Raw genomic sequence first — 25,482 nt, forward strand, 5'->3', positions numbered from 1 at the left:
ACGAATATCATTTCTTTGACTTATTCTTCACATTTCTAGTACATGAAACAATTCACCATTATTCATGTTTCAATAATGTTGTTGTTGTTATTGAGACGCTAAACCCTAAATTTTTGATGTTGTTTTTGTTGTTTAGATTGAAATTGAATGTTATATTTTGTTATTTTTATTGAGATAAGTAATAGGTTTATTGTTGATGTTGTTGTTGTTTTGTTGAGACCGAGATTGTTGTTTTCGTGTTGTTAGGATTTAGCAAAAAAATTAATGTGATATATTGTTGTCCCTTAATACTTTGCATCAATGATAAGTTATCCCTTAATGTGCCATATTTTGAGTCCTTTGACCTATGGATATATAATCCTATTATGTTTACTTTTTACATTTAACTAACCACTAACTATACATCACTAACCTTGATATTGTGTACCTTTGTTATTGTTGATCTTTGTTTATCATCCTGTGATTTATTTTTATGTCAACTATATTGCATTGTCATTTACTTTCAAGCACCCATTATCACTAACCTTGATAAAATTATAAGACCAAAAAGATGCATTTCACTTGTGATCAATCATTGGACTTAGAGGATTTCAATTAGGGCCCTTGCTTGGAAACCTTACCCTAATTTTTTGACACTTTGCCTTAACTTTGGATTTCATCTGTAACTTACATTCATGTTGTAATAATGGCATCATGGAACTATCCTAGGGATACATGACTGTAAGACCATTATCCTTTGTTAGCTTATGTCACTTTTGTACGCACAAGGCTTTCTCATGGGTTACCTTACAATGATACCATTTACTTTATTGCTTGGTTACTTTATATTTTCATGTACGTCACCAATTTAAAAATCAAAGCAATAAACCCTTGATCCAACATCAAGTGGCTTTTTTCTTAATCAAACTAAAAAAAACATTCGATTAGTATCGTGCGCTACGAGCCTTAAGTGGTGGAGAATGAGTAAGGATGAAGCTTTCCTACCCTTACTCTGATTATTTTGGACACAAGACGCTTGACTTGTTTCTCTAGAATATTCACCTCCGCCCATAGACTTTAGTGAAATATAATCACAAACACTTTTTTCATCAACCCTTCTTCAAGGTAAAGTCAATACAACTCATCAAACCTCGTTTTTGCGTCTTAGGGCATAAGTCTGAAAAACCCTTTTCTCAAAGGTAAAATCGACCAACCCACACAAATTTTCTACTCCTAACTACGAAGCTCTAATTCTTCATCACCCGATGAATGATACGTAGGCACAAGGGCCTAAATCCTTGACGAGCACAATAATAAAAACCCTAAAATCTCATTCTTTCACACTTTTTCCTAATAAATAATAAAGACAAATAAATAGAAAAATACCCACGCACGCAGACAACTTAAATGATTCCCATGGACGTGAGAGGTGCTAATATCTTCCCCTTACGTAATCAAATTCCGAACCCAATCTTGGTTGTGAGTGTTGGTGTAAGCCCTAGAGGCCAATACTTTTTGGTACTTGTATCGAATTATTTATTAATAATAAAAGGCATTTTCTTTATTATGGTTGATTAATAAAGTCCCTGGAATAGATAGTCCGTTTAATGTATTAAGTGTGACTTAATCATGAGAACACATTAAACATAAGGACACTATTCCTAAAGTATCCGTAGTCGAGCTTTAGTGTGAAGTGGGATAACATTAAAGCATTAAGACTATTATATTTGTAGACTGATGATCACATCTCATGGATCATGGATAAAGAGTTATCAAGTCTTAAACATAGATATGAATATTAGGAGTAATATTTATACCGGATTGACCCGCTATGAGAATACTATATAGAAAGTTATGCAAAGTGTCATAAGTTATTCTCATGGTGATAATAGTGTATTCCACTCTTCGACCTGAAACCACTATGGATCCTAGATGTAGAGTCGAGTGCTTTATTGCTGATCCAACGTTGTCCGTAACTGGATAACCATAAAGACAGTTGATGGGTACTCCACAAAGCATGCTGAGGGACATGAGTGACCTAGATGGAATTTGCCCATCCTGCATAACAGGATAAATGTCTATGGGCCCAATATTGAACTGGACAAGGATGACACGGTCTATGCCTTGTGTTCAATATAGACATAAGGGCAAAAGGGTAATTATACACATAAGTATTATCACAGAAGGAATTGTCAGATCACATGACATTTTCGTGTCTTGGGTAGCAGTGATGTGTTGCTAGATACCGCTCACTGTTTATTATGTTAAATGTGTGATTTAATATAATTGCCAACGTCACGAAAACCTACAGGGTCACACACAAAGAACGGATTGATGAGAGATAGAGTAACTAAGGAATACCGTAAGGTACGATGCCCTTAAGTGAGTTATAGAGCATCGTAAGGTACGATGTACTTGAGTAGAATACGAAATATGGTAAGGTACCATGAGCTTAAGTGATTTTGGGCATATTATAAGATATGGGCCAAAATACACTTAAGTGGGCTTTTAGCTTGAAGCCCACACAAGTGGTTCATAAATAGAACCCTTGTGCAGAAGCATTCAGCGCGGTTGCATTTTATTTTTCGTTTTCTCTCTCTTTCTCTCTCACTCAAAGCCTTCATTCGTACCAGCTAGCACTGAGATTGAAGGAAGCCGTTCGTGTGGACTGAGTAGAGACGTTGTCATCGTTCAACGTTCGTGATCGCTTCGTGGATTTGCATCAAAGGTTTTGATTGTCACAAGAGATCTGCACCAAAGGTTTCAACCGTCACAAGAGGTAAATATTCTATCACTGATCATGACCATTCGTAAGGATCTCTAAAGGAGAAATTTTAATTTCCGCTGCGTTTTGGACCGCAAATTCTCCTTCAGTGAGACCAATCCATATCCATACTCGTACACTCATTGTGCATTCACTATTTTGAAGGTTCTATCGACTATTTTTCCTCTCGTCTCTTTTACGAGGAAATTAAAATAAAAATCGATGGCGACTCTTTTGTTCCGCCTTCTTCTCTTCGAAGAGGTATTCTTTTGTTCAGTTCATCCGATTCATTATCCGAAAACCTTAGGTGCGACAGGTATACGACAAGAGTTGACCCTGGAAGAATTAAGAAAAATAACATATTTTCCCTTAACATGTCACACTTTATGTAGAAAAGTATAAAAAATGTGTGAGTGTTTGCATGATATCAAAGTTTCCCAAGGGTATTCATCAAATGTCACGAAACTTGTATCTATGAAAGATCTCAAGTTAATTGGCTTAAAATCTCATGATTTTCATATCTTGATGTAATAACTTCTAGTAGTGGCTATTTGTGGCATCTTACCAAAAAATGTAAGGGTAACTATAACCAAATTATGCTTATTATTTGATGTTATATCTAATAAATTCTTTCATCCAAAAAAATTAGATCAGATGAAAGATGAGAATGCAATAATCTCATGTCAATTAGAGTGTATTTTATCCATTATTTTTTGACATTATGGTTCACTTTATTATTCACCTAGTTTGGGAAATCATAGTTTACGATCTAGTTGATCTAAGGTGGGTGTACCCAATATCATGATACATGAAGATCTTTAAAGGGTATACAGAGAATCATCACTATCTAGAAGCTTTGATCGTTGAAAGGTACGTCACAGAAGAAGCTGTTGAATTTTGTTGAAACTATTTATTAGAAGAACACTATATATGAATTCCAAAGTCTCATCATGATGGAAGATATGAAGGTAGGGGCACTCAAGACTTAAATGTTAAATCAATGACTCAGGATGAAGTACTTCAAGTACATTTGTATATATTTAATAATATTGATGAAGTTTAACCTTACTTATCCGTTCATAAAATACTTATCGGGGAAAATTCCCCCCGGATGAGTGACAAGTGGAGGTTGAAAGAACATAACAAAAGTTTCCTAAATTTGTTCAATGAAAGAATTTCTAATGATGGGAGTCATCTTATATATTTAAATTAATTTCATACATGCCTAAATTAAATGTAATAACTTGGAATGCATATGACATTAGTAAATTTTCCTTTTATACACAATCAAAGGATGATCGTAGTAAAATGCAAAATAGTGGGGTTATGGTTGTGGCTGAATCCATGTACTTCTCTAGTTTTAAAGATAAGAATAATATAAGGGCATCTAGGCCATTGTTAGATGCCCAAAAGTGATTATTTGAGCTATCAAATGTGGGCATCTTTCACTCCTTTTTGTTGCTAAAGTGTTCGAAACCGCCTTTGTTTTAGATGAATTGCAATATAATGTTAAACGATCTTGGTACCTCTAATTTGTGCATTATTGTGCAGGAATTAGGCATGAACTAATATAAAATGAAGGCACAAGGAAGTTGGCAAAAGAACCAAGAAGAGAATGCATTCATCAACTTGCTCGCTAGGCGAGGGCTGTGGCGAAGGGCTCGCTAGGAGAGCACCTAGCGAACTACCAGCGAACATCCTCAGAATTTTACAGTAGAAAATGTCAACAAACTCGCTAGGCGAGCATCCAGCGAAGGTGGTAGCGAACACACCCAGACTTGGTCAAAAGAGCAGCCAGCACTTACTCGCTAGGCGAGCCACTAGCGAGCTCCCAGCGAGCAATTCCAGTAGCAAATCCACCTAAACTCGCTGGAGCGAAGGTGGAAGCGTAGGCTTCGCCTAGCGAAGGTTTTGTTCGCCTAGCGAACATGCAAATCTGGAAAAAGATATTTTCTCTGGGCGCAGGTGCCTCTGGTGCCTATTTTGGGGCTCGCTAGGTGAACCATTCTGCTCGCCTAGCGAGCATGACAGCTCAGACAGCAGTAGTATAAGTAGCAGGGGCTACTTTTTGGAACCATACTCCCACACTTTGTACTTTTACTTAGCATTTTCTTAGATATTTTCCAGCATTGCTCTAGAGATATTTTGTAACCTAGAAACCCATTTTTCTTCATCTCTTAACATTATTCTACAAAAAGAAGGTGGATTCCCATCCAATCTCGATTCTTCGACGTGGATGTTGATCAACCTTCAACCGAGACTTGTTGTGCAAGCCACCATGAAAATGAGTGGCTAAGTTCTTCATTTTGTCAAGGTCAGATGTAGATGATCATAAGCTTTGTGTGTAAATGGGATGATCTTCATTTGTAAACTCTTTAATGATGAATATATGGTGAAAACTTTGTTTGATCGATAACTCTTTGTGTTGGTTTATGATCGAGAGATGTTTACCAACTCTTTACCTAGGTTTTCATCCAATCTTGTTTGTTAGCTAGAGATAGTAATGAATGATTTTGTTCACCATAAAGTTGAACCAAAAAGTTATCATTTTGATAGATTGTGTTAGAGATAAACAATGGATCAAAATGGGAAAACCCACAATGTGTTTTAAAGATAAACACATTGGGAGGACTTTGTGAAATAGTTTATCATCTAAAGGAGTTTATGAGTTTTGTTGATCGAACATATACATGCAAAGTGATTGTCGAACCCTAACTTTGACAATATTTCTCAAATAGAAAAACCAAAACTTTTACCGCATTTTCTTACACTTTTATGCAAGCTACCGTGACTAAAACCAAAACCCCCCTTGTTACTTTGAGTTAAGAATTAAAACAACTGTCGAACGGCGGTGATATCTCACAATCCCTATGGAGACGATAACAAAAACCCGACACCCAAACCTATTCCAACAAAATGGCGCCGTTGCCGGGGATTGTGAATTGATATTGCGAGCATCGCAATAGTTGCTTAATTTTTAACTTTTGAATTTTTGACTTGTGCTTGTAATTTGTTTGGTTTTGTGTGCAGCTTTCGTTTTATGCGAGGGCAGATTCCTGAGGTCGAACTTCTTTTTGATCCTGAGATTGAAAGAACCGCCAGGAGACTGAATAGCATAACGAGACGAAGGAGGCAACAAGCTAGACAACAACAAGAACAAGGAGAAAGTTCTTCTACAACACATCCACCACCTTTCATACCTATCATGGATCAACCACCACAACCACCGCCCATGTCCATACCTTGTGTCAACAGTCCAAGGAATACTGCTCAGTTTGCCAACCACACGGGAAGGCAAGCCGAGATGAAAACGGGAACTCTTAACCTACTATATGGAAGTCCATTCATCGGAATGGACCATGAAGACCCCTTTGCTTTTCTCACCAAATTTTATGAGATAGCATTGGCGGCCAGAGTTGATCAAGCTCAAGAGCTACCGTTGTTCAAAAGATTATTTCCCCACGCTTTGCTCGGCAAAGCAAAAGATTGATACTTGGATCAAACACCTGCAGTCATGACGGATTGGAACGTGTTGGAAGAGAAGTTTATTGAAAGATTTTTCTCCCATAACCGTTTCATGGAATCCAAAACGGCAATCTCCGTGTTTTCACAAGGGACCAACGAATCATTGAATGGGAAAGATTCAAATCCATGCTTCGGAAGTGTAAAGGGCATGGTTTTGACGAATTGACTCAAATCCACATTTTCAAAAATGGCCTTCAACCAAATTGCAAAACTTTGTTGGATGCTACCTCGGGTGGTTCTTTATTGTCTAAAAGCGCCGAAGAAGCTACAGATATTATCAACCGAATGGCTCTAAATGACCTCCAAAGTCAAAGTAGAGGCAACTCTTTGAAGAAACCGGGAGTGCTTGAACTTGGGACAAACGATGCTATTCTTGCCCAAAACAAACTCATTTCACAACAAGTCGAACTCTTAACTCAACAATTAAAAGAGTTGAGAGAACCTTCAAAAGCTAAACAAATAGCTTGTTGTGAGCTTTGCAAAGGTGAGCATGACACCGGATTTTGTCCACCTCCCGGGTTCGAAGAAGTGAATTACATGGCGAACCAACGAGACTACCAACCGAGGCAAGAACAACAACAACAACCGTATCAACCACATCCTCAAAATCAACAACAACACTTTCAAGGGAATCAAGGGTTCCAACCAAGGAGTAACTACTACCATAACCAAGGTTATGAGGGTGGTTCTTCTAGCCGTCAAAACCCTCCCCAAAATCCTTACCAACCTCAACAACCGCCGGTTGTGACTTCAAAATTGGAAGAGACATTGACACAATTTATGCAAATGTCGATGGCTAATCAAAAGAGCAACGATGCGGCGATAAAAAATCTTGAGACTCAAGTCGGACAACTTGCTAAACAACTAGCGGCACAACAACCCGGTCCATCTTTCTCGGCGAACACGCAAACGAATCCTAAAGAGCATGGTAAAGCGATAACGACGAGAAGTGGAAGGGAGTTGATTAGTGAGAATAAAAAAAGAGATGAGAGTGAAAAAAGAGAGGAAGAAAAAAATGATGAGGAGAAAATAATAGAGGATAGTATTGATGGTGAAGTTGGGGAGTGGAGCGAGGAAGAAGTTGAAAAGGACGAAAAAAATGGTGAAGTTGAAAACAAAAAAAGTGTGGAAATTGAGAAAAATAAGAATGATGAAGTGATAGTGGAGGAAGTGAAAAAGAAAAGAGCGAGAAGTTCTAGAGTTGCTAAAGGAAAGGAGGTAGTGAGCGCTACTTCAATCCAAAACCTTCTGTATCCACATGCTCCATCTAAAAGGGAGAATGAACGACATTACGCCCGGTTCATGGATATTTTCAAACAACTGCAAGTTAACATTCCGTTTTCCGAAGCATTGGAGCAAATGCCTAATTATGCCAAATTCATGAAAGACATACTTACTAAAAAGCGGAGGTACACGGAACCGGAGACCATTGTCCTAGATGTGAGCTGTAGTGCAATCATTCAAAGGACGCTTCCAAAAAAAGAGGTTGATCCGGGACGAGTTACTTTGCCGGTTAAAATTGGTGATGTTTATGTCGGTAAGGGGCTAATTGATTTGGGGTCAAGCATTAATCTTATACCATTGTCTATTGTGAAGAGGCTTGGCAACATTGAAATTAAGTCCATCCGGATGACTTTGCAATTGGCGGATAAGTCGACTACCCATCCTCATGGCGTAGCCCAAGATGTTTTGGTTAAAGTCGACAAATTCTTTTTCCCGGTCGATTTCATTGTGATTGATATGGAAGAGGATGACGATGCTCCACTCATTCTTGGCCGACCGTTCATGAAAACCGCACGCATGATGATAGACGTTGACGACGGTTTGATGAAGGTAAGGGTCCAAAATGAAGAAGTTACATTTGACCTATTCGAAGTCATGAAGCATTCAAATGATAGACGTGATAGTTTTCGCATTGATGCGATTGAAGAGGCAACCTTTGAAGTTTCTAAGCATATTCATGAGATATCTCCTATGGAGTTAGCTCTTGATGACTCCTATGAAGTTTTCACAGTTGAAGAAGAGCAAGCTCTTGATGAATGCTTAAGGGAACTTGATAGTTTAAACGAACTACAACCGTGGGAAGTTGAGGAGGAAGACTTGAAGAAGGAGGTTAAAGAGGAAAAATCTCCGATTGAATTGAAAATGTTACCTTCTATTTTGAAGTATGCATTCCTCGACGAGACTGAAGCAAAGACGGTCATCATAAGCAACCTTTTGACAAAGAATAAAGAAGCCCGTTTGATCGATGTGTTGAAAAAGAATCAAGAAGCCATGTGTTGGACTCTTTCCGATCTCAAGGGAATTAGTCCTTCCTATTGCATGCACAAGATCTTAATGGAAGAGCATTTTAAGCCGGTAGCTCAACCACAACGCCGCTTAAATCCTACTATGAAGGGAGTTGTTAGGAAGGAAGTTGTTAAGTTGTTGGATGCGGGAATGATTTACCCGATTTCGGATAGCCCATGGGTTAGTCCTGTGCATGTGGTTCCGAAGAAAGGTGGCATTACCGTGATTCGAAATAAAAAAGATGAGTTGATCCCGACCAAAGTTGCAACGGGGTGGCGTATGTGTATTGATTATAGGCGGTTGAATATCGCAACTCGAAAAGATCATTTTCCACTCCCGTTCATGGATCAAATGCTAGAAAGACTTTCGGGGCAACAATACTATTGTTTCTTGGATGACTATTCCGGGTATAACCAAATTGCGGTTGACCCGGCCGATCATGAAAAGACGGCTTTCACATGTCCTTTTGGAATTTTCGCATACCGTAAAATCGCTTTTGGGTTGTGCAATGCACCGGCGACTTTCCAAAGATGTGTGCAAGCTATTTTTGCCGACCTTATCGAGAAGACAATGGAAGTCTTTATGGATGACTTCTCAGTATTTGGTGGTTCCTTTAGTCTATGCTTGGCAAACTTGGAAACGGTGTTTGAAAGATGTGTGAAGACAAACCTTGTTCTTAATTGGGAGAAGTGTCACTTCATGGTGACCGAGGGGATCGTGCTTGGGCATAAAGTCTCTTCAAGAGGGCTTGAAGTTGATCGTGCTAAAGTTGAAGTGATTGAAAAGTTACCTCCTCCGGTGAATGTGAAGGGAATCCGAAGTTTTTTGGGGCACGCCGGTTTCTATCGGCGCTTTATCAAAGACTTCTCAAAGGTAGCTAAGCCTTTGAGTAATTTGCTAGCTAAGGACCAGGTATTTCTTTTAACTGATGAGTGTTTACAAGCTTTCAAAATTTTGAAGGAAAAATTGGTTACCGCTCCAATTATAGTCGCTCCAAATTGGAATCTAAATTTTGAGCTCATGTGTGATGCGAGCGACTATGCAATCGGAGCGGTATTAGGCCAAAGAAAAGAGAAAAATTTTCATGCGATACATTACGCAAGTAAAGTTCTTAATGAGGCTCAAATTAACTATGCCACCACTGAAAAAGAATTACTTGCGATAGTGTATGCGCTTGAAAAGTTTAGGTCTTATCTTATAGGGTCCAAAGTCGTAGTGTATACCGACCACTCGGCGATTAAATATTTGCTCACCAAACCGGACTCGAAGCAAAGGCTCATCCGTTGGATCCTCTTGTTGCAAGAATTTGATGTTGAAATCAAAGACAAGAAAGGATCGGAAAATTTGGTGGCGAATCATTTATCTCGCTTAGTTAATGTGGAGGTTACCGCTTCAGAGAAGGAAATCCGGGAAGAGTTTCCTGATGAAAAACTTTTCAAAATTCAAGTTAGGCCGTGGTTTGCAGACTTTGCGAACCACAAGGCTAGTGGTTTTGTGCCTCCCTACCTAACTTCGAACCAAAAAAGGAAGTTTCTTTCGGATGCCAAGTACTACGTATAGGATGACCCATATTTGTTTAAGTTGAGTGGTGACAACCTTTTGAGAAGGTGTGTTACCGGCGATGAGGCGCAGAGCATCCTTTGGCATTGTCACAACTCGCCTTACGGCGGACACTATAATGGGGTAAGAACGGCCACTAAAGTCCTTCAGTCGGGATTTTATTGGCCCACTATTTTCAAAGACACACATGCCCATGCGCAAGGTTGTGATAGTTGCCAAAAAATTGGTGGGATTGGTAAGAGAGACGAGATGCCTCTCCAAAACATCCAAGAGGTTGGAGTATTTGATTGTTGGGGCATCAATTTTGTAGGACCATTCCCACCCTCTTATGGTAACAAGTATATGCTTGTGGCTATTGATTACGTTTCAAAGTGGGTTGAGGCGATTGCCTCACCTCGGGCGGATGCGAAAACGGTAATAAATATTTTGAAGAAAAACATATTTTCCCGTTTCGGAACCTCCCGAGTGTTGATTAGTGACGGAGGGTCACACTTTTGTAATGCACCGTTAGAAAACATCTTAAAACATTACGGTGTATCACATAGAGTGACGACTCCGTATCACCCACAAGCTAATGGTCAAGCCGAAGTCTCTAATCGTGAGATTAAGAGAATTCTTGAGAAAACCGTGTCAAATTCGAAAAAAGAGTGGTCACAAAAATTGGATGAAGCGTTATGGGCATACCGTACCGCTTTCAAAGCTCCAATTGGGCTAACTCCTTTTCAATTGGTGTTTGGTAAAACTTGCCATTTTCCGGTTGAATTGGAGCACAAAGCATTGTGGGCCCTGAAATTATTAAATTTTGATAAGGATTTGGCCGGTGAGAAAAGGAAGGTGCAACTGCTCGAGTTGGAAGAGATGCGCAATGCCGCATATCACTCGAGTTGGTTGTATAAAGAAAAGGTAAAAAAATATCATGACAAAAAGCTTCGCAAGAAGAAATTTGTGCCCGGACAGTTGGTCCTATTGTTCAATTCCAGGTTGAAGCTATTCCCCGGAAAATTGAAATCAAAATGGTCCGGGCCATTTCGGGTCAAAGAAGTTAAGGAATACGGAGCTATTGTCATTGAGGACACGGAAAAGAAGGAGAGTTAGACCATTAATGGCCAACGATTGAAGGTTTATCTCGGCGGTCATGTGGATCGCGGGAGCTGTGCTATTTCCTTGGATGCTCCTCTGTGAGCATCGAACCGTCGAGCTTATCCGACGTTAAACAAGCGCTTGTTGGGAGACACCCCAACATTGTAAGTATTTACTGTTTTTTTTATGTTGTATTGGTGTTCCAATTGATAAACTTGCTGATATGTGCATTGCATGCTGTTTGAAAAAGCAAATGCTGTCATGCTCGCTAGCTGCTCGCTAGGCGAAGGCAGTAGCGAGCTGATTCGCTAGCTGCTCGCTAGGCGAAGGCAGTAGCGAGCTGATTCGCTAGATGCTCGCTAGGCGAAGCAGCAGCGAGCGCTGCGTGGCAGAACTCATTTAATTCTCAGCAGGCCACTCTTTTGGGCCCATAACCATTTTTAAAGTGTTGCACTCATGAACTCTGAACTCACACTCACAAACACTCTCTCACATTTCATCTAACAACTCTAAACCCTAGCATTGCATTGCATCCCTAACCTCCTGTGCATTTCAAATTCAACAGATCTCAAATCAGGTTTGCCCCTTCTTCATTACTTTCTGTTTCCAATTGCTTGAAATTTCTGAACATGAGACATTTAGGGTGAAGTTGGTGGTGTGGGAATCTTTAGATTTTGCATGTGGGTTTAGATTTGCATGTATCTCAGAACAATTCTTTGCATGATAAATCATTTTGTTCTGAAATAGATACCATGAGACCTTGGGTTTTTCTGAAATTTCAGTGTTAACAATGCAGAACCCAAAAACCCGTAGATTCGCTAGCATCTCGCTAGGCGAATCAGTGGCGAGCATTCGCTGCCACTTCGCTAGACGAACCTGTAGCGAAGCTTCCCTAGGTTCTCGCTAGGCGAAGCAACAGCGACCATGACAGTAGTTGGATTTTCTGTTTTGCTTTCTAATCTGTTCTGTGGTTTTGTGTGTTTCTTCTCTATGTCTTTGCAGATGGAATCTAGGTCCGACGCTTCTAAAAAGAGAAAGGGCGGGAGCACATCCCGTCCCGTGCCCATACAATTCGACACCGACATATTTGTCGGGCCAAAGCAAGCGGCTAGATATGTGGCTTTGGAAAAGAGAAAGATTTTTCCGGAAAAGAGATTTATAATCAACCCCGAAGGCACCTACCGTACATTTGCCGGGTTGATTCACAGCAAAAAGTGGGACCGGTTGATATCTCCCCTTGAGCATTATGACATCGAAACAGTGCGTGAGTTCTACGCGAACGCATTACCGAACGACGACGAGCCATTCACATGGACGACTAGAGTGTCTGGCCGTACTGTTTCTTTCGATCGGGATACAATTAACCGGGTACTGGGTGAACCGCTCCATCTGGGAGCCAATGATAGAGACGCATACCACCGGGATTTAAGGCTTCATCGGGATACCAACTCCATTTCTGCTGCCCTACTATTGGAAGGGAAATTAGTTGAGTTGAACCCATCTGGGGTTCCGAGGAGATACCATAGGGAAGACATGATTCCCTTAGCTCAACTGATCCTTTTGTTGGTTCTGACAAACATCAAACCCAAGTCTCACACTTCAACCGTGCCGATCCCAGTGCACACTTGGTTCACTGCATCCTCACGAATATCCAGATTGATGTGGCGAGGATAATTGCTTTGGAGTTGAAGTCCGTGATTGAGAGCGGGCTAAAGTCGGGGGCACGAGTTAACTGTCCCCTTTCTTTCCCGTGTCTAATCATGGCTTTGTGCCAACATGCGAGGGTGAAGCTACCCTCTCGGAGTCAAGTAAGGATTCCGCCGGCCATCGATGACAGATATGTGGCCAAGTACTGCAAACCAAAGAACTTAAGGAGTAGTTCAGCTGTTAATGCTACCGGGGCTTCTGATGGTCCTAGTACTTTTGCTCATGGATCCGATCCTTTCCAGTAGGCTGTCTGCAACTATAACTGGGATTGGATGGCGGCAACTCAGCGCGCCATGGTTGACATGCACGATTCTATGCAGTTGTGGCAGTTGCAGGCACGTGACCCTACCGGAGATCATACGATGATGACGCGTGAGCAGTTCCTGCAGCATGCTAGCTGGCCTGTGGACAGGCCTGTGTTTGGAGAGGGGGCGGGTGCCGGTGCTTCTGGTGTTGGTGTTTCTGGTGGTGCTGCTGAGGATGATGGTGATGACGATGATGATGATGATGATGCTACCGGTTCTGAAGCCGGTAGTGATGAGGGTTCTGAGTCCTTTGGGGGCTAAGTTTGTTTTATTTTTATTGTATTTTCAGATTTGTTGTATTTTAGTATTGGTTATGTACTTTTGGGGTATTTTGTCCTCCATGCACATTTTTAAAATTTTTAAGTAATAGTATTGTTTATGTTTTTAATTTGTGTGTTTGGTTTAAATTTCTTTTGTTTTAATAAATTTTTGGTTGATTGAGTGTCAAACCTTCTAGATTGGTTGCTCCTCAAAAGAAGTATCCAATGAAGGTGCATCCGAGCTTAGATGGCAATGATAAAAATAAACAAGTGAATAATGCTAAGGTACATGGTTACCTCCGGTTAGAATTTTAGAATGCATTAAGAACTTTACTATTTTTGTAATTGAATATTGTTCTTTTTGCAACATATTGGAATGAATGTTTCATCTAGGACTTAGAACCACAAATTGTGAGGAACCCTCCATTGTCCACTTAAATGTTGGATTCTAATAAACTTTGTTGATTCATTTGATTCATGCTTGGTCTTTCATTATTGTGAATTTATGGAAGCAATTAGAAATGATCAAGGCGCTTGTTTTCTATCGAGCACAACCAGTTCCAAATACAAATTACCCGTGAGCAGAGAGAGTATTCGTTAACCCCTTTGAGCTTAAACAGTTGAATCTCAGCTTGAAATAAAGCGAGATGTCAAAAATCTTTTTTCTTAAAACCCAAAAATCTTTGATAATTGTTCTTTTGTCGTAAAAAGTCAAGAGCATTCACTTAGGGTGAGTAAGAAATAAGTTGGGGAGAACGAAAATGAGAATCGGTAAGTGCAACAACTTTTGAAAAACCGAGCAAGCATTGAAAAAAATAAAAAAATTAGAAAAGAGAAACATCTGTTTTTGTAAATATGATGTGAAAAGAAAAGAAAAAAAAATAGAGAAAATGAAAATGAATGCTTGCTTGGAAAAAAATAGTGAAAAACAAAAATTGAGTTGTGAAATAAGAGTTGTGAAGGTTTCAAATGAGAAACAAAGGGAACGAAGTTTGAATAGTGTACAGTGAATGTCTCTTTTGCATCGGCAATTTCGTTTCCAATGGCCTTAGAAATGACCCTTTTTTGTTAACCTAACCAAGCTATAACCGGAAAAGTCCTTAGTGATCTTCGTGCTTCCGCATTTTTATTTATAATTATTAGACATTGTATGAATTGAATTGATTTCTTCATTATTTGTTGGAGAGAGAGATTGTCCCCGCGGTTGCAAACACGTAATTTCTTCAATCCTTATTCGAAGAGGAGAGATAGGGTGATTCATTCAAGATAATATTATTGTGGATTGTTACATGTTTTACATTGCTATTAAGTTTTAGTTCTTGTGCATTATGTTATTCTAACCATTGGGAACTTGTGCCTGGTTGATTTTCTTGTGTTTGAGCCGTTTTATCCGACTTCGGAGAAACCTTTTTCTTTAAGCAAATCCTCTTGTCCTTCAAGAGGCATACCTTGCTTGAGGACAAGAAAGAATCTAGTTGGGGAGAGTTGTTAGATGCCCAAAAGTGCTTATTTGAGCTATCAAATGTGGGCATCTTTCACTCCTTTTTGTTGCTAAAGTGTTCGAAACCGCCTTTGTTTTAGATGAATTGCAATACAATGTTAAACAATCTTGGTACCTCTAATTTGTGCGTTATTGTGCAGGAATTAGGCATGAACTAATAGAAAATGAAGGCACAAGGAAGTTGGCAAAGGAACCAAGAAGAGAATGCATTCATCAGCTTGCTCGCTAGGCGAGGGCTGTGGCGAAGGGCTCGCTAGGCGAGTACCTAGCGAACTACCAGCGAACATCCTCAGAATTTTATAGTAGCAAATGTCAACAAACTCGCTAGGCGAGCATCCAACGAAGGTGGTAGCGAACATGCCCAGACCTGGTCAAAAGAGCAGCCAGCACTTACTCGCTAGGCGAGCCACTAGCGAGCTCCCAGTGAGCAATTCCAGTAGCAAAACCACCTAAACTCGCTGGAGCGAAGGTGGAAGCGTAGGCTTCGCCTAGCGAAGGTTTTGTTCGCCTAGCGAACATGCAAATCTGGCAAAAGATATTTTCTCTAGGCGCAGGTGCCTCTGGTGCCTATTTTAGGGCTCTCTAGGCGAACCATTCTGCTCGCCTAGCGAGCATGACAGCTCAAACAATAGTAGTATAAGTAGCAGGGGCTGCTTTTTGGAACCATACTCCCATACTTTGTACTTTTACTTAGCATTTTCTTAGATATTTTCCAGCATTGCTCTAGAGATATTTTGTAACCTAGAAACCCATTTTTCTTCATCTCTTAACATTATTCTACAAAAATAAGGTGGATTACCATCCAATCTCGATTCTTCGACGTGGATGTTGATCAACCTTCAACCGAGACTTGTTGTGCAAGCCACCATGAAAACGAGTTGCTAAGTTCTTCATTTTGTCAAGGTTAGATGTAGATGATTATAAGCTTTGTGTGTAAATGAGATGATCTTCATTTGTAAACTCTTTAATGATGAATATATGGTGAAAACTTTGTTTTATCGATAACTCTTTGTGTTGGTTTATGATCGAGAGATGTTTACCAACTCTTTACCTAGGTTTTCATCCAATCTTGTTTGTTAGCTAGAGATAGTAATGAATGATTTTGTTCACCATAAAGTTGAACCAAAAAGTTGTCATTTTGATAGATTGTGTTAGAGATAAACAATGGATCAAAATGGGAAAACCCACAATGTGTGTTAGAGATAAACACATTGGGAGGACTTTGTGAAATAGTTTATCATCTAAAGGAGTTTATGAGTTTTGTTGATCGAACATATACATGCAAAGTGATCGTCGAACCCTAACTTTGACAATATTTCTCAAATAGAAAAACCAAAACTTTTACCGCATTTTCTTACACTTTTATGCAAGCTACCGTGACTAAAACCAAAACCCCCCTTGTTACTTTGAGTTAAGAATTAAAACAACTGTCGAACGGCGGTGATATCTCACAATCCCTGTGGAGACAATAACAAAAACCCGACACTCAAACCTATTCCAACAGCCATACTTTTGGTAGTTTAGGATATTTGGGGTATTGATTATGTTGTATTCAAAGTTCCTTTATTTAAATACAAGTGGTTTGACAATAAAACTTATGTACAAACTGATGATTTATGATTCACATTGATTAACCTTCAAAAGACAACTTATATGAATGAGTCATTCATCGTGGCATCCCAAGTAAAATAAGTGACATGTCATTGATCCTTCTGACAATAGATGATCAATTATTCTCAAAGGTAAACACATTCCTCATAATGATGAACAACAAAATTTAACTCTTGATATTACTGAGATCCCTTCTTTCGTTACAAATGTGTCTACTTCATATGAAGAATGATACAGATGATGTGCATGAATTTGTTATGATCATGAAGAAGGAAAACAGGAACTAACAAGTAAATATATTTTATTGTTTATTCATAATTCATTGTTTATTATAATTTCTAAGCGGTTTTACATGTGCGTCAAAAAGTGTTATACTAACAAGTATTATTTTTTATTTAAGTAAAGGTGTTTAAAGATAAAACACCAAAAGACATTCATTCATGTTGTGCATCTTGCTTCCTTTAGAATAATGAATCAAGTGCACACTAATTTTGTATGTTGGTTGTTTCTATGTTTGATGTTATGATGTATAAATTGTATGTCATTTTTGTTTTGATGTAATAATATATAGTTTTGGTTCATAATGATTGTCGTTTTGGTTTTGGTTCACAGATGTTTTGTTACTGTGTTTGTATATATCTGTTCTGATTCATAAAAATACATGTTTGAATAAGATTTCTGTAAAATAAAAAATATGTATATTAAAAAAATGTATTTCACCACAACTGGTTCTTCCAACCGTAGGAAAACATCTATGTATCGCCTCGATTAAAATTAACTACCTTGGTGGAAATGTAGTAATATGGACCATGTAAAAAATGTCAAAATGGCGTTGTTAGGTATCAAAGCCACGACCTTTCCATTTTCATTACTACGAAAAATACATTTAACCTCAGTTGGATATGATATATTATCTCGTTTTCAAATGTTAGGTAATAAAGGAAGTCATAAAGAATGTGTCATTTTACCTCTCGATTTTAGTTCCACCGATGAGTAATGTGTAAAGGTCATGGATTCGATCCCCAGAGAGATCCTTTTTGGAATTTTTAAATAGCGAAAACACCTTACCCCTCAATTTTGACATTTAACCGACGAGTAAAATACAATGAGTTTATTATATCTAATGTGGAATTCTTATTTTACTAAGTCCTAACTGAACATATAACTTCTCGAATTGGTTTACAAAATAATTATATGAACAATTATGTTATATAAGTACAACTTACTTTAATCAATGACTTTCGAGCATCCTATAACTCATCATTCATATCACATTCTTTAATGGTTAGAATCTCTTAAATATTTCAAGTTCTTTATTAAACACTTTGTGTTATACTAATTCATTCTTGAAAGTATAAAAGTTGATGCTTTGAAAAATGAACAAGTATGGAATAAAGATGAACGAAAACTAGAAGTATTGGAGACATTTTAACCATTAAGGAATATGATATATATGATGAGTTAAAGAAAGCTAGAAAAACATTAATTAGTGTATATGTGTTTCAAATACAGCATAATGTTTCTCATTATTATTTCCAAAATCAATTTAGTACTTTATATGTTTAAAGAGGGTTATTGAAAAAAATAACCGACATTAGATATAATAAACTAAAATATATTTTATATCACTATAATGTCCTCTTGACATGTTCGACGGAACAAGATGAGAGCTGCAAAAACAATCACAAAAACATAATCTGATCAATTTCAATCACAAAAACATAAACTACAACATATAGCTTTTATAAGTTTAGGAAGTAAAACAACTAAACAACAAAAACAATAACATTAACTCAAAAAAAACAACTAAAATTAGACAATAACTCAAAAAAACTACCTCTTAACAAAACTACAAAAACATCAACAATAAACCTATAACATCAATCTCAGTTTATTCAACAATAACAAAAATAACAAAGATTAAATCTCTAGAGTTTTAGGTCTCAATAATAACAACAATTACAACAAAAACATCAACAAGAACAACAACATTAACAATAAAAAACAATAATAACAACAATAATCAACGACGATGACAACAACAACAACAACAACAAAATTAATGTAACATGAGTAGTGATGTTTCACGTACCATATTTTTGAAGAAGAAGTGAAATAAATAATTTGGATATTTCATTATTGAAAATATCGAACGAGATCCATAAACACATATCATCTTATTATTTATGATGATATGTATTTATGACTCTCATTGTTTAAGACTTTTCGTTTGGGTTTTTTGTGTGTTATTTTTAGGCAAGTGAAACTGAATGCTACAATCTAATCGGGTGAAAAATGGCTTATTTTTGGATAACCAATATTTTTTTAAAATAATGCCACTTTTAATGAACTAAAAACATAAAATGAAGTTGTTCGGATTCTAAGCATGTACCATGAATTAGTTTACCCCTCAGTTTTCAACTAAAACCGACGGAATTGATTGTATATTTTTAAAAGGAAAAAAACATAGCGTGTCTAGGAATTATAACTTGATTTTTCGTTACATGAGGTGAAATCATTGTCATAAAATGTAATATTTATAGTATTGTTATTCATAGAACTTTCTCTTCTCAGTATATAGATTTTTGTTCGAAAATGTATTATTTGTAGTAGTTACTCATAAAACGTTATATTCTCAGTATATAGATAGGATCTTCCCTCTTGTTTAGGTAATGAGGAAAAATTGTTCGATCCTTAAAATTTCAACAATCATCTACTTCTCCTTTTATAGAGCTTAATATGTAGTTTATCAACGAAATTATCAAAGTTCAACGTGCTTTTCTTTGGAAGGGAAAATAAAATAAACGCAGAATCAATTGTGTGGCTTGGTCATCAGTTTATCAATCTAAGAAAAAGTGAGGTTTGGGAAATTTTCACTGAAGCTATTTACTAGAGCGCTTCTAAGCAAATGGGTTTAAAGGTTTCTAAATGATCAAAATTCCTTTTGGTCATCAATTCTTTCATTCAGATATGGTGACATCAAAGGTCAGATACTCTATCCACATTGGCTATCAAGTAATAGAAATGCATCAATATGGTGGAGGGATCTCAAGGTAACTATGGACAACAATGAAGAGCTTGAAGCTTGGTTCAATAAAAACGTATCTTGCAAACTTGGATCAAGTCTAGAAATTGATTTTGGAGGATTTTCTGGATCGCTTCATAACCTCTACAATTTGTACTTCCAAATTTCTTTGATGTTGTTATTGTTATTGTTCTACTTCGAGATCAAAGGTGGGTTATTTTAGGTCTCTGGTTCGAAGGAGCTTGGACATGGAACCTGAATATTTGCTCTGACTTATTTTAAGAGTTGACCAAGTCTAAATTGAATAATATCTCATGCATTCTAGACGAGGTTACTCCAATCTTTGAGCTCCATGATTCTTCTGTTTGGTGTTGTCATCCCAAAGGTTTTTCGGTGAAATCAACATACTCAAGACTGCATCGTCATTCCTTCTAAGCGCTTACCATTCCTTCTTCATTTTCTCTCGCATTAAAGATCAATTGGAAAACCAAGGTTCCGAGCACTATTGAGGTTTTTGTGTGGAGGCTTCTCCTTAATATGAGCTTAAAAACGTGGAGTCATCAATGATTCTCAGGATGTGATTTGTCCTTTTTGCTTTCATCATGAGGAAAACGCTGCTCACCTTTTTCTATTATGTCCAATTTCTGCTCGTGTTTGGCATCAAGCGATGGCTTGGTAGGATTTGAGGGTTTCCTTGTTTCATCTTCAATTCTAGGTCACTTTTCCAACTATGATAATATGGTTTCAGGATTAATTAATAAGGACTTTAGAATATTACTTTGTTTTCGATTGTTTGGAGTTTATGGTTAGCTAGGAATGATATTCTTTTTAAAAGGGATTTGCTTAATGAAAAATAATTAGTTTATTCAATTAAACTTCATTCTTGGGATTGGTTTGAGGCTAGTTGTAATGGTTCTATTCACTCTAATTTGTTAGATTGACTTGACAACCCCTTATTATGTATTAGCTATGTAGTTACAGGCTAATGTTTGGCTAATCTATCCTTCCTCTCTTCTTGTATTGGATTAAGTATCACTTATACTCTCTTCGATATATTCATTCGCTTATAAAAAAGTAATGAGTCATTCATTAATTCTAACTACAGGTGACAAACAGACATATCTGCCCAACAAAAATCCACAAAAAATTAGAGTGAAGATAAACGGATAAAATAGATAGTGTAAGTCTAAAACCTTGATTTGTCTGTAAAAGAATAAGCAAAACATGACTGTCCCGCAGGCCTTTCGCTCATTCACCTCAAAAAGTTGTAAAAAAATTCAATTCCATTCTATTAGTGTTTGTATCCACCAAAACAAATGATAAGACGGAACAAACATATTAGACGGTTGAGATTTAAATCCTTTATCGGATAAAAAAAACAAATAAAGGCAAAAGAGTCATGCCCAACTAACATTGCTTCTATTGCCAACACCATGTTTGTATTAGTTTTTTAACCTCTAAAATCGATTGTCTCTTTCAATTAGGATATTTAACTATCAATTCATTTTTAACACCACCATGTTTGTATTTGTTTTTTTTTTCACCACTAAAATCTAGTCTCTCTCTTTCAATTAGGATATTTAACTATCAATACATTTTTAACAACACCATGTTTGTAATAAGGAAGCAACCTGTACATTTCTAAAACCGATTTATCCATATTTGCCTCAAGGAAGCAACCTGTAAATTTCCTCCCTAAAATTGAATCAAAATGACCATTTCTGCAGAATTCAATTACCAATAACCCATTTAAAATACTCAATTAAACAAAAAATATTAAAAAGGTTATACACACCCAAAAATAACCACTGCCATACGTGTACCAAGGACTACATTTATGGAACTAAACATGAAACCAACACTAATTCTCTTTTTGTTCTTTGGTAATCTCCATCCAAATTCCCAAGTATTTTCTTGGATCTTCCTTAAACAAACTCCTATTTAACATATTTAAAGCAACATTAAAGCAAAATACAAACATAATTAACAAACAAACCAAGTTTAAATTTAGATAAAACTAGCTTCTTAAACAAGCCATGCAACGTTACATCCGCAAAATCGTTCAACCAACATGTCAAGTTTTCATAAACCACCGTGGAATAGACACAAAGAAGAACATAGCTGGGTTGTTGTTCAAGGATTTAACAAGTATGGGAGTGAAATCTTTTCTTGACAGCAAGAACATGAAACCAGGTGACAACCTGTTTCATCATATTGATAAAGCTATCATTGGTTGTAAGGTTGGTGTTGCTGTCTTCTCTCCTCGTTACTGCAACTCTTATTTTTGTCTCCATGAGCTCGCTCTTCTCATGGAGACAAAGAAACGAGTTGTTCCAATATTTTTCGATGTTAAGCCGTCGCAACTAATGGTCAAAGACGACGGAACTTGTTCTGAGAAGGAGCTTCGAAGGTTCAGATTTGCGTTAAAAGAAGCACAAAATACGGTTGGCATAACCTTTGATCCATTCAATGGGTAGGTACACTATATTTATATTATATTATATATTATATAAAAATTTAATAATTAATCATTAAATCTTTCGTTTTAATTTTTTAACAAAAAAAATCCATACAAATTAGTTATTTAACTTTGTTTCTATTATTTTATTTGATATAAAATTTCTGTTGAAAAAATATTAATTATTAATGATTTGAGTCATTAATATAAATCTGAGTTGACATATACAGTCAAAATCTGATATATTATTTAAACGTAATTTTATTTTTGAAGATTAAAAAAAAAATTCACAGTTTTTAATTATATAGATTTGACTCGGATTTATACCGATGACGTTGTCACACTACATCAATTTAATTTAGTATTTTTTTATAAAAATTAACATAAATAATCAAATAAAATAATAAAAATAAAATTAAGGGACTAACTTGTTATTGAATTTACCATATATGAGTTCTCTCATTTTTTTTATATTTTTTTTCTTATTTATGTGATTTTTGAGATTGGATTAATTAATTAATTTTGACGTGAGTTATCTTATTTTTTTCAAGTGATTGGTCGGAACTATTAAAGGATGCGACGAATGCAGTGGTTATGAATTTGTTGGAGGTAGAAGGAGAAAAGAATAAGAAATGGTGAATACTAAATCAATCTTCACCATTGTTAATTATATATATATATATATATAAGAAATTAGTATAAATTAAATTTGTTAATTATTTGCATATGAGATCCAAATGAGACAAGTCATATGTTTCCATTGACATCATTCAATTAGTTGGCTTGAATTAGAATAATTAATAGATTCAGGCTTTAATTCTATTTATTCTTTTAATTAATTAAATTGAATCTTATGTATTATAGTTCTATGATAGAAGCTGGATTGAATCAATTTTGGTTCATCTTTTGTATCTGATCCCAATTCTGGGTTTATTAATTAATAAATTGTAGTTTATTTAATTTTTTTAACTTGCTATTTTTACATCTCAACACCATTGAATATATTGTGTCTTGCATTTTTGTGAGAAGATAATTTTTTTTAGCTACACATAATATCATTAAGTCCCATGTCAATTTCACTAAAAACAAATAACTATAAGTAGTTTTTCTTTTCATTTCTTTATAAAATTAAAATTATATAAAAATAATATGCAAACCGACAACAAATTATACTGATGTATAAACTATCAGTTATCAATCAACTATCAATCTATTATACTTAAATAGACATTAAGTACTTAATTTGTCCTTTAGCTACAAATAAATTGCACTCCCAAAAGGATTCATCGGTAATCAACTATTATATCAATTTTATTACTTATCCCCTCTCATGCACTTACATGTGTTCATTTGTGATTGATCACTTTCACAAAAACAATATCTCTTTTATTCTCTCACTCTCTTAAAACACAGATTTTTCATTCTCTCTCTCTTTCATTATCTCTCTCTTTGACATTTCATTTTGATTTTTCTCTCTCTCTTTTCCATAAAAAAAACTCTAAAGTAAAAATGTTGAGGTGCATGTGCGGTTGTGTGACTTTCGAATGCAACGATGGAGTTTGAGACAATTGCTGATTCTGAGCACTGATGTTTTGACTAATTTGTAGTTGTTTTGAACGATGTTGTTTTTCGAAAAATGGCAGATCTTAGTTTAAGGTTTGATCTAGGTTGATATGTAAATCTCAATCTTTCTTTCATGTTATCATTTCTCAATGTGCATTAACATGCTTTCTTTCCCGATGCCACCATAGACAGGATACAACCAAGGTTGTTATCATGGAGGAGGACATGATACTTCCAACTACTAAGACTTTGCAGTCGAGGTCATGTTCAATTTGTTTTTGTCGTTATGTTCACTGTGTTTTCTTCAAATGTTTATGTTCTTGCTCTTCAACACTGTTTAATTTTTGTCAAGGTATGGTGGTATAGTTTTACACCCATTTTACTTTCTATTTTACACCATTTTAGCGTTTTGTGCCAACAGATCTGGAAAACAAAGTTCTATTAAGGTGTTTAGTACACTTTAAACATGGTACAAGTTGATATTTTATTCCTACTATGAAATTGTATACTCTGACATGTACTTAGTCTCCAATTTAGTTCCACTTGTGTGAGTTTGATTGCTTTGTTTGATATTTCAACTCATGTTTGAACTAGAAATACTATTCATGGAAGAATCAGCAAATATGGATCGTGACAAGGTGGTTCTGGTGCCCCAGCCCCACCTGGAAGAAACATCAAGACCAAACTTTATGAGAATTTTGCTAAAGGGTCGCTTGCACTTTTGGAGAAAGGTGTCACTTATCCCACAGTTGTTAACTATGATATTATCACATTTTTATTGTTTTCATTTTAACGTATACATTCAACTCCTTTTTCAATGTATATTCTGTTTGCGAATTAGTCTGGAGAGGATCACCAAATATTTATCTGGAACATCTTGACAAACTATTGAACAAAGATCTAGAATTTTGAATCAAGTATCAACCTTTTTTTCCAGCAATACTCAATTTGGACAATTATTAAGGATGTTGATGTTATCAAAACCATGAACAAGTATCTTAACCCAAATGAGGTACGAGAGTACTCATTCATGATATAGACTTTTGAAAGTTTTCTTTTCATGCAAATCTAAACTATTGAGTGGCTCATTTGTGTGTAATATACATCACATCCTATTGAATTGGATAAGGGCATATTCGGTCCAATTAACATCCAAGACCAACCAATTGTACTTGCTCGTTTTTATTAGCATATATCTATTTATTTTTGCAACAACATTCTTAATTCAAAGTGTACTTAAATATCATCTTTTTGTATGTAGTTGAGCTAATTTGCTGAACAAACCTTCTCTGCACAACCAACCACATCTGCTAACCAAGTTTGGAGTCCATCAACCAGCTCCAGCAACATCCCTGCTAAGATGGTTGCTATTTCAACTGTGTTTGATGATATTTTGCAAGATGGAGTCCTAACTCCAATGCAATAAAGTGAAACACCTTAAGACAAAGTGATCATGTGAATAGAGTATTGTAAGCCTCACTTTTTGCTGCGATATAATATTTTGTTGACACCATATATGTAAGAATTAATTCCAACTTCTTAAGACCTATGACAAAATTATGGTATTTTTTTTGTAGAATGTTTATCTCTGCACTATATCTTTAACTAAGGAACTAATGAATTTAGTGGTTTGTAACGAGGCTTGAAACTTTGATGATTATGTTAATGTTTAAATTTAGCTGATTGTGATTATTGCAATTTAGCTTACTCCTTCACATAGTGCATTGTGGGTGAAACATTGTAACTTTTGATAAAAGTATGTAACTTTTGGTAAAAAGTACATAACTTTGCTTCAGTCATGTTGAAAATTGTCCAATACAAAACATTTACTTCTCTAACATGATGAGAGATAATT

At 36.4% G+C, this 25,482-nt stretch overlaps 1 protein-coding gene and 1 long non-coding RNA gene across 2 annotated transcripts; both read left to right on the forward strand.

The window, feature by feature from the left end:
• Positions 1-21,400: 21,400 nt before the first annotated feature.
• On the forward strand, positions 21,401-22,083 carry LOC127115234 (TIR-only protein). Its single transcript, XM_051046824.1, has one exon. It carries the CDS (start codon positions 21,643-21,645, stop codon positions 22,081-22,083), a length of 441 nt encoding a protein of 146 aa, XP_050902781.1. The 5' UTR covers positions 21,401-21,642.
• A 1,443-nt stretch (positions 22,084-23,526) lies between these two features.
• LOC127115903 (uncharacterized) lies at positions 23,527-25,203 on the forward strand. The gene is made up of 3 exons (XR_007800917.1): positions 23,527-24,358; positions 24,469-24,639; positions 24,889-25,203. It is a non-coding gene; the product is annotated as an uncharacterized LOC127115903 (long non-coding RNA).
• Positions 25,204-25,482: the final 279 nt, after the last annotated feature.

The sequence above is a fragment of the Lathyrus oleraceus genome, chromosome 1 (genome assembly GCF_024323335.1).
Source record: "Lathyrus oleraceus cultivar Zhongwan6 chromosome 1, CAAS_Psat_ZW6_1.0, whole genome shotgun sequence".
In the NCBI taxonomy this organism is placed as follows: Eukaryota; Viridiplantae; Streptophyta; class Magnoliopsida; order Fabales; family Fabaceae; genus Lathyrus; species Lathyrus oleraceus.